Source organism: Pyrgilauda ruficollis, unplaced genomic scaffold (assembly GCF_017590135.1).
Source record: "Pyrgilauda ruficollis isolate IOZ18807 unplaced genomic scaffold, ASM1759013v1 scaffold46, whole genome shotgun sequence".
Taxonomy (NCBI): Eukaryota; Metazoa; Chordata; class Aves; order Passeriformes; family Passeridae; genus Pyrgilauda; species Pyrgilauda ruficollis.
Genome location: NW_024526155.1, coordinates 4,923,031 through 4,937,271, shown reverse-complemented (window position 1 = coordinate 4,937,271; position 14,241 = coordinate 4,923,031). Strand labels below are relative to the sequence as shown.

At 53.7% G+C, this 14,241-nt stretch overlaps 1 protein-coding gene across 1 annotated transcript in view; it reads right to left on the bottom strand.

Moving 5' to 3' along the window:
* CDH22 (cadherin 22) overlaps positions 1-8,842 on the bottom strand; it is a 49,291-nt gene extending 40,449 nt beyond the window's left edge. The window contains exons 1-2 of the mRNA XM_041478719.1: positions 8,618-8,842; positions 4,363-4,657 (exon numbers count right to left, since the gene is read on the bottom strand). Coding sequence (XP_041334653.1) covers positions 4,363-4,657; positions 8,618-8,842 — 520 coding nt within the window. The remainder of the gene's footprint in view (positions 1-4,362; positions 4,658-8,617) is intronic.
* Between the last annotated feature and the right edge of the window lie 5,399 nt (positions 8,843-14,241).

Sequence of the window (14,241 nt, the reverse complement as noted above, 5' to 3'; positions counted from 1 at the left end):
GCTCACACCTGAGTGCAGCAGACAGCTGTTAAGCAGACCCCAGGGAGATCAGGAAAGGAGCCCAAAACACAGCTAATTTTAGCACCTCCTGTAACAAGGTGAAGCTCCTGCAGTTCCAAGGCAGCTGGCTGGGTCCCGTCCTACATTCTCCTGAAGCTGCAGGTCTCTCCCTTTGGTGCTGGATTCTGCTCAGCTCTGATGTTTTGGAGAGATCCACCCAGGGGTATCCACAGAGGCTGAGCCTGGGGTGCCAGCACAGAGCAGCCTGCAAGCTCTTGACCAGCAGCCTCTCCCTGAGGTGACAGTGAAGCTGTAAACAGGATTTGCAGCTCAGGCCCCATCCTGCACACACACTGCTCCTTGGTATGCATACTGTGGGCACAGGGCAGTCAGTGAAAATACCCCCCAGGAGCCCCTGCCTTCCTCAGCCTGGGTGACTCCAGGGCATTGCCTCCAGCCCAGCTCCCTCTGGGGGCTGAGCAGGGACCTCTCCACCCTCTACAGACCCAGCTGCCCTCCCTGCCAGGCTGCAAAACTCCCACAGCAGCTGCACTACTGCTCCTGATGCCCCAGGCCAGACCAGGTTTCTCCAGAAAAGCCAGTTGCTGGTTTTGCAGCTGGTTCTGCTGTGCCAGGGGAGGCCAGATAAAGCTATTGGGTCAGCTTTCATTCTGAATGTGCTTCTTCCAAGTGCAGGATATGCCTGTGTAGAAAACAATGACTTCTCCAGCCTGGCTCAGAGGCTGGGGCTAGCTGCAGGCACCACCTCTGCCCTTTACAAATCCCTTATCCTCCTGACCATCCTGCATCTGCCACTATTGATCCATCAGATAACAACAGCAATCCTTTTTCTTTTCCCTTTGCAGAGGTTTACAATGAGTCTGGATGAGTTCATGGAAGACAGATACTAAAGCTGACTAAACCCCCAGAAACCACCCACAGCCAAAGAAATTTCCAAGCTGAAAACAGATGCTGGCTGGGAGAATATTAAGAGGAGCATCACATGTCCTGTGTGTGATATTCCTCCTTCCTAAGAATGCACTTTGACCACTGCCAAGGCAAGATCCTGGAACAAAGAAGCCTTTAGTCCACCTCAGTCTCAGAGTCTCAGGCAGCACGTACAAACACACTTCCCTGGCCCCAGCACAGAGCAAGGGCAGCTGTGCTGCAGAGCACTCCCAGTTACTCTGAGAGTTTGTGCACTTCTCTCATTTGTTATTCCCTCTTAGACACTAGGAAATCAAATGACTTTCCCTCCCAATTAGTACTCCTTCATTATGCAAATAATGTCCTTTGATCTGCTCCTGCTGTCACAGAGCGGATCTGACTGTATTTGGTTTATTCCTCTTCATGCCCCAGGAAGGCACCCACCTCTGGGAGCTGGGACTCTGCTTTTGGCAGGGAATGGAGAGTGCAGCTGAGAGCTGCCTTGAGTGAGAACAAAAACCACCCAAGCACAAACCCCAGCGAGGTCTGGGAAGGCAAGACCACAGGAGGAGGAAGAAGAAGGGGTCACCCTTAACTCTTCAGGCTGGGATGCAGAGCAAAGGCTTCAGAGCAGCAGAGACAGGGAATGAGCAGCTCCCTACAGCTCCAAACTGGACAGCAGCCCTGCCCTTGGAGTGGCCCCATCCCAGACACCCTGTCACCCTTTTTTTTACTGAATCCAAGTGGTGCTGAGAGCAGGCATGGCCACCAGCAGGTCCCCAGGCTTTGATCTTCATACACTAATAGCCAACCTAAGTTCTCCAGCCTTTGTTCTCCTGCTTGGCCAACACCAAGCTGGGATCACCTCCATCCACACTCAGGAAGGCAGCAAGGCACACTCCCCAGTCACTCTCATGGAAATACCCCACAGCTCTAGGGGAGATGCTCTGTCCAGCTCAGAGACAGCAAATATCAATAATCAATACCAACCACAACAAAGCCATGAGCACACCCAGCCTCGATGCCACAAAAGAAGCACTCCCACACAAAAAGGGCCTGGCAGGTCTCTTCCCACAAGAATATCCTGAACTTCACCTCCCTGGCCCAGCAGCTTCCCATACCCTGCACCCACAGCCCTTCCTATAGCAGCTGGAGCTGAACATCTCACAGCAGGTCCACGACCAGCCCCATCTACCTCCCAGCTGCTGAACCTGGGAGGCTTGAGCAGAAAGCTCCTTGCCAGCCATGCCCGTTTATGCTTTCACAGGCTGTGTCCATCTTGTCCTTTGTGCTGCCTGTTCCTGGGCAAAGCACTGGTAAGCTGAGGGAGAAGTGGGAGGGAGCTGGGACTTGTAGCAGCAGCAGCCTGTGGGTCCCTCCAGCTCTGCGCTCACACCGCTGGGGCCCGAGCAGCAGCACCACGGGAAGATGATGTGTGAGGCTCTCCCTGGGCTGTCTCCAGGGCAAGGCTGCTCTGGAGGAGCCCGTGCACTACCCAGGATGGCCAGACTGCAGAAGGCTCCGAGGCTGTGGCAGGCAGGTAGCCTGGAAAGCAGAACAGGCTCTTGGCTCCAGCTCCCCTCTCTAAGCACACAGCTGGGAAATGCAGCCCACGCCGTTCACAGCACTTCTCTTCACTTTTAACTTCCGAGTATTTTAATTTGCAGGAATCGCCTTCTTTCATGTTGTGAAACCGTGTTTCTTTCTCCCTCTGATCTCCAATTTCGCATAGAAACTGTCTCCTTTGATATGTCTTGTTCACATCAGTCTGATCAGGCAGCTCCATAATTGTTAGTGATTTTCAAAGAACTGGTATCCTTGTCTAATACCCAGAGTTGAGAATTCCTTGCTTTTTAAAATGTTGTTCAAGCAAATTAGATTAATTTAATTTCTTTCTTCCCCTTGGGAACAGGATGCCTCTTGCTTTGGTGCCCACATGCTGTCTTTAATTTCTCCAGGAGCACCCAGCTGTAGTTCAAGGGGTCACTCTCTGACTGAGGGAAGGATTTGCACAGGTAACTGGAAGCAGAGGGAGAGCTTGGGATGCCTCAGGAGAATTTTTTCTCCATACATGAACAGAATCCAGGCAGCGGCATCTCCTCTGGTGCAATTCCTGCACACCTGTACCTGCTGGAGGCCATGCACCAGCCTTGCAATATGCTGCACACGAACCATGGAGAGCTGGAGCTCTGTCCTGAGGCAGTGCAGACCTGAGCACCATCCCCTGCCCTCTGCTGCCAGGATGCCTCTGCAGCCAGACTTTCCTACAGCAGGACCTGGTGGTTCCCCTGAGCTGGCCTCTCAAGCCCCTGGTGCTGCCAGCTGCTCCCCCTGCCCTGGGGGCTCTCTCAGTCCTGCACTGTTACTGCCCTCTGTGCTGACTCAGCCCTTGCTGAGACCTTGGGGTCCTGCCTGATCTTCAATGTCAGCCTTTCACAAGCTGTCTGCTACCTGGACACAGCCTTTGGGAACAGTGATTTACAGTTCCTGCTTGCAGCACATGCTGACACACAGCCTGCTACAGGGGTAGCAGAGAGCCCAGCGTGCTCAGGGAACGCTCTGGCTCCAGGCAGTGCAGCACAGCCATTCTCCTGGACTCCAGCTGTGCTCAATAGCATGGGAGCCCAGCAGAAGCGAGGCCAGCAGTGCTGCAGCTCACACATCACCTCCCTGCATTCCTCCCAAAGCTTGGATGAGCACAGAGCTGACTGTCCTGCTCTGCCATCCAGGGGGATGGACTCATGCAGCCTCATCATCAGCCTGGCCTTCCGAGCTTCAGTGAGGCTGATCACCAACACGCTTAAGAGGGACCTGGTGCCACGGGGATGGGCAGTTAAGGCTAACAGAGGGAAGCCACACTTCTGTCACAGGGACGTGAATTGCCCAATCTCAGCCAACAAGGCCTGGCCCCTCAGAGAAGGGCAGATCCAGCTGAGAAGGGCAGATCCAGCTGAGAAGGGCCTGGCAGTTCTGCATGGGGACTCAAAGGAATGATGTCTGAGCAGCCCCGGGGCTCAGAAGAGCAGCACAGCAGCACACAGAGGATGGCCTGAGCTGTGGGAGAAGCACCACTCAGACCAATCTGAACCACAGGCAGATGTGAGCCCCTTGATTTGTGAGAGTTTAGTCCAACCACCCAGCATTTAGGATGGAGGGGGCTGTGCAAAGCCAGAGTCAATGCACAGCAGGCAGCTGGCACCACAACGACCCATCCCCAGAGCACGGCTTAGGGCTGAGACTGAGCGCTCAGCCAAAGGCTGGCAATCAGCTCAGAGGATTTATCCACTTGTTTTTCTTAAGCCACCTTATTTATTTTTCCCTTTTGGCTCCCTAGCTCTGCAATCCCTGAGATTTGCAAGTGGTTTTTGTGGGGTACAGCAGGCTCAAGGTTTGACAGGGGAGAAGTGCAGCTTTCCCAGCCCGCAGCAGACCTACCGACGGGGGACAGCTCTGCCACGCTGCCGATGTAGGGCCCCTCCAGGAAGCGTGGCTCGCTGTCGTTGATGTCCTGCACCTTGATGATGAACTCTGACTCGGGCTCCAGCAGCTGGTCCGTCTGCCGGTCCCGCGCCTGTGCCCGCAGCGTGTAGAAGGTTTTCTGCTCCCGGTCCAGGCGCTCGGTGGCGTGGATGTCACCTGTGATCTCATCGATGAGGAAGATGGTCCCCGCGCCCTCCCCGGAGATGGTGTACTTGATGGAGCCGTCTCCCTCATCCGAGTCCGAGTGGATCTGCGGGGGAAAGAGGGAGAGGGTGGGAGCAGGCTGGGGCTGTGCTTGTACCCAACCCTAGCCACCTGCACAAGATGCCCATGGTCCCTGTGAGATGCCCCTCTGCTCTTGTTGGACTGGACAGTCACAGGGAGCACCACCAGACAACTCCTGTGCATGAAGGAAGGCCCAATAAACTGGAATTTCAGGCCTGCCTTTACAGCTTTGCAGATTACAGATTCTGCCAGTGCCCACCCCCAGTACAAACCAAGGGACAAACCCCTTTAATAAGGGGTTATGAGATGATGGAAAGGCAAAGGACAACCCAACTGCAGTCCAAAGAAAGAGGCTTCCCTATGGACAAGGACCCAGGACTCTGGCAGCATGGGATCACGTCTACCCAAGCTGCAGAGGTACCTCACCATCAGCATCCCTCTCCTTCTACACAACCAATTGCCCAAAGTCCATCCTCATCCACCTGCTTTGCCTCAGCCACAGCCACCCTCCATGATCTGGGCAGCTGGTGCTGACAAGTCTCCCTGCTGAAGAGCTCACACACTTGTTGCACCCCTGTGCTGGGTTTATGTTGCAGGGTAACAGGGGTCACAATATCCCATCATCATGCCCAGAGCCCCACCCGGACAAAATCTGCAAAAGAGTGTGACAAATTGGCTCATGTTCAGGACTAAAAACAGACCCCGAGGAAGATGCCTTTGCAGGCAATCTCTGCTGCTTCATTTTTTAATTAAGACAATGTTTGGAATTAGGAAAAGAAAGGGTAAACAGCAGTCCCCCGTGGACCAAGAGCTGACTGGAATCCAGGCCAGACGTCCAGAGATAATTTTATTGGTGGCATTAAACTGAGTTATGAGGTTTTTACAATCCAGCCACTTATGAGAAATCTATTAACAGTAACTGGACAGGCAGAATGCATCTTGACAGAGAGCAGCATGGGCATTAATTGGGACAATCCATAATGGGACAGGTCCCCGGAAAGGTTTCATCAGCTGCTTTCATTTGTTTCCTACAATTTTTGCTTAGAATCAGCAAAGTCATGTCCCCCCTCCACAAAAAGAAAAAAGCCGTCCATTAATCGGCTAATGAAATATGAAAATGTTTATGGGCCATTCAATCTTCCAAACTGCAGTTCTATAATCCACCTTTCAGACATACAGCTCTACCAGCAAGAATTTATACCAGAGCTGCCTCTTTTTTTACGATGCCTTCATTATATTTGTCTTGTTAGATACAGTTTATGTATTTATTTCACAAGTGAGGGACCCACACGTTAGGCAATTCAATACATTTTGCACAACAGTCACAAATTACTGCCCATGGTGACACATCTCTCAAGGCTTGCCTGGAAGGAGACCTTCACTCAGCTCACAAATAGGGCTGTGAGCCCAGCAGAGTCTGGGACCACGGTGATGGATTTGGCTGGAAATGTGCCTATGGGGTGGTCATCCTGCCCTGGCCACCTGGAGCATCCTGCCCTGGTCTGTGGGGATGGTCGTCCCAGCCTGGCCATCCAGTCCCAACCCTCCCTGCTGGCTGGTGGAGACCCTGCTGCCCTCTTCACTTTATCATTCTCTCCCATCTCCCACTGCTACTCCGTGAGCTTTTCAGAACAAAGAAGGAGCACCAGGTCTGTACAGGCAGCCGCACAGGCGGCAGAAACCTGCATTTTCTGCTGAACATCGGGCTCATGATTAATAATTAGGCTAGAGATAAAGCATCCAGCACCACATTGAGCTCTCAGCACATCCTCTTCACATATTTGCTCATCACTGACTGCTTGGAGCAGACACCAGCATCCCTGCAAACCGGAATGCTAGGAAGAAAAATGGAGCCTGGGCTCAAGGGGCTGCAGAGATTGATTTACAGGGGAAGATTAGAAGAGCTAAATCTGTGCTGCTTGGCTAAACAACAACTAATGGGGGAGGGCCAGATCTCAGACTACAGAAACACAAGGGGAGATGCCACAGACTGGGATCACATGCCAGGGATGTTCTCTCCTCCCTGTTACAGCAGGCAGGCTTGGGGAGCACCACGCTCCCACGCAGCCTCAGGGCTCCCTCCACCCGTGGGCACGGCAGGAGATTGAAGTCACACAGCTCTGGCACACGCTGGGCCCCAAGAGCACAGGGAGCACCCAGCCCTGCCTGCAGATCAGCCCCAAGCAAGGACAGCAGTGTCTGCAGAGCTGGGACATCCAGAGGGCGGACAATAGGCTGATCTGTCCCATTTGTTAAACAGGAAAATTGTTTCCTTGTCCTAAAAGACTACAACCAGAATTCTTACGAAGCCATTAATTACATACTAATAATTAAATCAAAATTAAATATGAACAGAGGTGCACATTCCTTATTAAAAGCAATTAAACAGAAAGCACAGATACACAAATAAAAAATGACTCTGGGGCTAGAAAAGAAAGAAAATCAAATAAAAACTAGCCCGTAATAAAGGCGCACACTGTTTGCTCCAACTCATAAAGCCCGAGTTCATCAATTTTCTTTAAATATTAGCAACTTAATTAAATCTGCTTTTTTCCCTTTAATCCTCTCCTCTATCTAAAATAGATCTGTCCACATGCAGAAGTTTGTAACTAGTGCTGACCCCATAATTCTATTTAAAAAACCCAAAGAAATCCACATCAAACTGACAGCAGCCTCAGGGGAAATTACAGTTCAGAAGAAGGATTAGCTAGAGAACCCAGATTTTATGGAAATGGTATCGGCCCTTCAGAAAGCACATATAGGTGTGTGAGAGGCATCCACAGAGGGCATCCCCAGCTCCTCTGCAGGGTCCCCCAGTGCAGGAAGGCTCCGGACCCACAGACTGTGCTAAGAGGGCTGGCACACTGCTGGGGACAGAGAGTGTCCCAGACGAGCACTCCATCCTCTCCCAGCACCAGGAAAAGCCTGGCCCTGCTGGCTTTCAGCCCGGGGGATCACAGGCAGCGCTGTCATGCTGCTGTTGTGAGCCAGGCGGGTGATGTGGTGGGTGATGTGGAAAGGGGCTGTAAAACGGGTGAGTTGTAGGTTTCGGTTCAGCTGGAGCCGAGGCAGTGCCAGGCCTGTGACAGGGCCCAGTGCCTCCGCTGCTCCCAGGGGAGCCATGAATTAGCTGTGCCTGCTCCGAGGGCGGCGGAGGAGCGCGGCTTTGAGTGTCTGCTGAAACGGACACAAATCACCACTGAAATCCCCGCTGGCCCCCAGCCAAGAAACCCATTTCCAAGCTCCTCCAGACTCATGCCCAGACGGCTGAGGCCATCAGACAGCCCTGCTGTACAAGCTCTTGGGCACTTTCCTTCAGGGTGAGCCCATGCCTCCAGCTCTAGCTGGATTGTAGCGTGTTCCTCTGACTGGTCCCAACAGCCAGCACTGCCTTCACCCAAATACAAACACCACGTCTGCCTGACATGTGGGGCAGCTGCTTCTCCAAAGCTCCCAGAAAAGGATAAAGCCCAGCAACCCCCAGGTGAAATGCTCCTTCAGCCTCAGGACACCAGAAGTAAGAGGGAGCAGAGGTCCATGTCCAGCATTCCCGGGAGGTCACACACCAGGGAAGTGTGGTGAGCTCCTGCCTGCAGACCCAGTCCTGCCCAGCAAGGCACTGTCACCTGCCAGCAGCTCCCATGGACACAGGGCTTCTTGCCAGACACCACAAGCAGCCAGTACACCCAGTACATGATTGTAGGAACACAGATGTAAATCTTGGTGTGTCCTGTTATCACCCCTGGGAGCACCCCTGGTGATTAGGAACACAGATGTAAATCTTGGTGTGTCCTGTTATCACCCCTGGTGAGGTTAACCTCACCACCCCCAGCAGGGACCAAGCTCCAGCCATCACAGCCCACAAAGTATTTCACTAGCCAGGCTCCCGTGAACAACCTTCACATGAGCCCTCTCTCTGCTCAGCATTGCCAGCATTTCCTGCCCCTGGCTCTGCCAGCCCCATGGAGACATCAGGTCAGCTTACCTTCCCCACATAGAGCGGCTCCGTGCCCGTGTACTCCTCCACCACAAAGAACTGGTTCCAGACCCAGCCACGCTTCACTCGCCCGCCGGCCAGCAGCGCAGGATCCCCGGGCTCCCCGAGGCCAGGGCCCTCCACCGCCGTGTGCATGGCCCAGGACCCCAGCTCCTGGATGGCACAGAACAGCAGCAGCATGGTGCACAAGCAGCCCTGCAGACCCTTCGCCATGGCACTCTAGGAGGCTGCATGAGCAGGAGCTTCTGGATGTGCAGCCAGCATCCTTTAGGGAAAAGTAGGAGGAAAGTCCACACTAGCAGCGTGAGGCTGCCTGGTCAGTGCAGAGCATCCCCGTCCCTGCTGCATGCCGTGGCCTGCAGCTGGAGTGCTCCTGTCCTGCGTGAGTCACATCTGTGACGAGAGGCGTCCCGGACTGCCCGCTGCTGCTGGCGTGGGAGCAGTCAGTGCTGGTGCCTCGCAGGCTGCTCCTGGGTCTCCAGAGAAGAAGCTGGCAGCTGGCATTTGCCCCCGGGGACAGAGCTGCAGGGCTCCGTGCTGGGCTGCCGCCGGTCTGGCTGGGGAAGGGGGCGAGGCACAGCCTGCTGCCCACCCTGCCAGCAGGCACACGGGGCACAGACACCCACTGCTGGCATTCACAGGAGGAGGAGGAAAGCTCTTCCACAAAGCTTTTCACAGAGCAGTTAACAGGATGAGCTGCTGCGGCCAAACGTCTGCCTGTCCTGTGGCAGCCTGGGACTACTGTGCAGGGGTTGTGGCAGTGCAGGTGTCTGTGCCACACGTGCAGTTCACAAGGCCATTTGTAACTCCCATCTTCAGGGGAACACCATCCCAGTGCCTGCTGAAGGGTCCTTTGCCCAGATGATTCCGGTCACTTCCATTCTCTTCTGGCTCACGCAGGGAGGTGCAGGGCAGTCAGCAGCATCTCCAGGAGCCTGGAAAAAGCCAAGGTGTCAGAGCTGGTGTGAAAACACGGCCCAAGGTCCCCCTGTGCTGCTCCTCCAGCCTTGCTCAGTATCTCCCACCTGCCCTGCCCCAGGTGCTCCACAGCAGGGCCAAATCCCATAGGTCCTGGCAGAGCAGCAACACAACAGGGAGGGCTGCAGAGCTCCCAGCACTGCAGACATCTGCTCCAGCAGGGACTCAGAGACCAAGGACCCTGCTGACAAGAGCACCCCCTCACCACATGTTCCTGGCTGTCGAGAGAGTGAGGTCTGTGCCTGGAGGGAGTCACTGGTGCCCATCCACACTGTCAGGAGAGGTGCTGCAGCACTCCTGGCACAGCACAGCTGCTGGTGCCTGGCAGGACCAGAGCACAGCAGTCCTGCACAGGCAGACAAGGCTCACACTGAGGGATACCAGCCCCTGAGCATGGCAGGTACAGCCTGTCCAGACACTCCTGCAAGCCATCCCTGCAGAACCTTTATGTCAACTCACCTCTGCAGCCACGGGCAGCAGAAAAGCATCTGTTCAAGAATTTGCCACCTGGCTGACTCTAAAGGTAACAGTTTGAAAAAGGGCTCTGGTGTAAGCTTCACGCCACCCTAAAGGCACTGAGGGCTGACATGAGACCTTTAGCCCAGGGTGCATTGCATCCAGTGAGCACAAGGAGAGAAGAAGCCTGATCAGGAGATGGGGATGCAGCATCCACCTCTCCCTGCACCAACGCCCTGAGGTTCCACCAGAGCTCTGCAATACCAGCCACAGCCTGATCTACTCATGAAACATGCACCAGTCTGCAGAATTCATCTCCTGTCAGCTGCTACTCTTAAGAGGAGGCAGAAAAAGGGTGAATGGAAAGGCAAATGATCCTGGACTAGATGTCCATCTACTTCCCATAGAAAGGGAACTGGACTGTGCTTCGCACAGACCCCTAAATAAATCTGAACAGTTCAGAGGAGGGACAGCTCCCACGTATTTCTCCAGCCCTTTCCCTCACTTGCTATTCCCCCATGTGACTCCACCAATGGGACTGCTTCCCAAACAGGGAATGTCTGCTGCACTCTTTCCTGCCTGCATTCACCCTCTGGACAAACACTTCTCTGAGAACCACAAAGCATCATCCTACACTGCCTGTTCATGGTTCACAAGTTGTGTGTCACACAATGTGCACAAATCTATTCACCAAAAGGTTTCACACACATCCCACCCCATGCACAGCTAGGATCACTCATACTCACTGGCTTCTTTTGTCTATTTATGCCTCATTTGTGTGCACACACATTTCCTCCCCATGCACACACGCTATATTCCACTCACACATGCACATCGGCTGTCACATGTGCCAGCCCTGTGCACTACATGCTCCAAGGAAGACGGGGTCTCCAGTGTATTTTTATGTTAGAAATCATGGTACAGAAGCACTAACATTGCTCCCCACCCCTCCTCCTTGCCAGCCCATTTATTATGAAGATATTTCCACACCAGCCAGGTGAGGTTGTTGGCAATGCCACAACTGTGTCTTGCAGCCAGGCCTCCCCACGCAGAAGTGCTTCCTGTCCCTGCTCCCACAGGGCAGCTGGTGAGGATCCCTATCAAACATCAAACACCAGAGTATTTAACACTGCTCACTTATTGAAGCAAGATGACCTGTAGGTTGGGGACGGACTGAGCCACCTCTTCCCACACAGAGGGTAAAGTAACTGCACAGAACAAATGCAGAGATTGGAGTCCCTGCCCTGCAGCAACAGAGCTGAGGCTGCCCAACCCACAGCAGGCTCCAGAGCAAGACCCTCACAAAAACAGCACAAGTGCAAGTGTGCTTTATCACACATACCTGGGTATACATGAGGTAAATACAGCAAGACACAGTGCACTGCTGTCACAAACAGCACCTCCCCCAGTTCTCACACCTAGGAGATCTCTGCTTATTTTGGAACAGGTTACCCAGACAGTGAGACATGTCAATAAACTCAGCAGCATAAGCTGTGCCAAAGCAAGAGTTTCAGGTCAGCAGCAAGGGCAAACAGTAAGCATGGGAAGAACACCCTATCCAGCATCTCTGCTTGCCACTCTGCAGCACTTTTGCAGGCAACACCTCTGGTTGCATCCAAAATCTGAGTACAAGAAAGTTGTAGCTGGTAAACTCAACTGCCAGAAAGAGAATTTAAAAAATAATCCATCTGCATGTGTTCTCAGGACAGCTATGTCAGCCAGAGCCTTGGGGAGAAGCAGCCACCACCTGCTGAAATCTCCTGTTCTGCCCTCCCAGCATCCTGACCTTGCCATCCAGGAGCAGATCCAGCCACAGTGATTTATAAAGCCCTGCCAGAAGCCTGACAAGGCAGCAGTGCCAGTGCCAGGGTGCAGTTCTGCAACACTGAAGTCCTTCTGAACACATGGGAAGGCTGCAGGAAAGCCAGTCCAATGGAGCAAATCCTGGCACCACAACTAACATCAGCATCCAAGGTCTCCAACCGAGCTGGCACATGAAGGCAGCACATTCCCTCTGCCTCCAGAACCCAGCACTCGGGGCACACAGCTGGCAGAAAGCACCAACACTGGCTCTGTGACAGCAGCAGGAGCCACCTTAATTCCCCTCATCACACCATTTCACACCTTAGTGGCATCTGATTTCCTCCAGGACACAACTACCCCAGGCACACACTGCAGGCAGCCCTGTGCACACAGAAATGGCACTGCTCCCTGCTCAGAAATGGACTCTGGGCCTTCTCTGTCAGCCTGACCAGAGTTACAGCACAGCCCCAAACAGTGTCAATAAACCAGTAGGAATAGCAGCTTAAACGCACACACTAAGGCAAGGCAGGAAAGAGGAAGTGAGGGCAGGAGATGCTGCAGCGGGCGAGCTCCACTCCAGCCGAGCTGCTCCCTGGCTGGCAGACAAGCTGGCCCACAGTTCCCAAGGCAACTTGTTCAGCCCTGCTGCATCTGAGCACTCCACAGAGCAGATTCTGCCATGGAGAGTCCTGCTGAGCACCCATGGGGCTGGGCTGCGTTGCTGTGGGAAACACAACCTTATGTATAGTCTCAGCTATTGTGCTGTTTTTTATATTTTACAGATTTCTCATCTGAGCTGATGCAGTTTGCTGGTCACGTGTCCAAAGTTCAGCTACTCTCAGCTGAGCTATCTGCATGCTCTTCCTGTGGGCAGCAATGCAGGTGCTGTAACCAGAGTTGCCTCATCCATGTCCCAGAAATCAAAGCCCAACTACAGAACCTGCGGCAACCTCCAGTCCTCTGCACCACAAAATGCGGGCCCAGAGACACATCTGTAGCCAGGCTCATTGCTGATCCAGATCTTTCTTCTTCAGTGACAAATTCTCAGCCTGTGTCTCTTCTGTGACAGCTTCAGGGTCATGCCTCTCCTCAGTGTGCAGAACCTTTCCAGCTGCCACATCACAGACCTCTTCCGGAGGCTGCAAAGCCAAGAGCCCCAAGTCCTACTCATGCCCTTGCAGCAGCAGGAATCAAGACACCCCAGAAGGTCCCATGCACAGGAACCAGGACTAGCACAGTATTTATTTCCCTGTGTTATTGAAAACCTTTCACCAAGAGCTGGAAGTGCCCTTTTCTGTGCCACACGTGAGCAGCAGGGCTGTAAATAACCAGTGGGAGCTGCTGCAGCCAGCCCAGCCCACAGCAGCACACATGGCAGCGTGCCCAGCACTCACCACACCAAGCAGGTTTCCACGCAGAGTGTGAAGCCCCAGACCCTCACACTGCCCCAGGCCCAGGGTGATGTCCCCTCTCCTGCTGCTCTGCCATCCCTGCTTCCAATTATCAGCACAACTCCCCCCTCCCTCCCCTCCCCTCCCCACAAGAGCTCGTGCAGTTTGTTGGTGTGCATTTGGCACAGCTATACTGTACATCATGTTGACAGTAGAAATTACATCCTGAGCTTATGTTTTACACTGTGCTCTGTCAGAACTCACCGCAGCCCAGTGATCAGGACAAATTGAATAGCATCCCGTCCATGTCAATATTTATTTCATTTTACAAATGCAGGCTGATGCAGGAGAAAGTAGGCAGGGGGAGGGGGAAGACATGGGCAGGCAGTAGCACACCAGGACAGCAGTGCCCAGTACACCACAGTCCTGCATTACTGCCCAGAAGCCCAGGGAGGATTGTCCCAGCCAGAGGCCAGGCAGCATCCCTGGGACCTCATACACATAGCTCTGCTGGAAGGGTTGGCACACCAGCACTGCTCCTCTGACGAGCCCTAATAATTGGTAAAAAACACAGAATTGCCCACCAGGTACCAGAAGATGCAAAGGCAGGGGAGGAGAGCCCTCTCTCCTCAACCTCAGTCTGCAGTCTCAGCAAACATGAGCTTGGATGTCCTGCTCTGGCTCCCCACTCCTCCCAGCACAGAGGCACCAGCACAAGCATCAGGACTGCTCCAGGTGCTCAGAACAGCCACGAGGATGCTACAAAGGCTGCTGAGGAGCAAGGCAAGAGCAAGGCTCTGCTTGTGCCACCCTCTAGAATGCAGAGCCACAGCATGAATACCAAGCACAAGAGAGGAGCTCCTTAAAGCTTGGGTTTTCTTCTGCTTTACCACAGCCCAGAGGACAGAAGGAAACGAAGGCTGCAGCAGGAGGGTTGCTGGCAGAGACAATACCTCAGTCCTCACACCCACAGTCCTCTTGCTG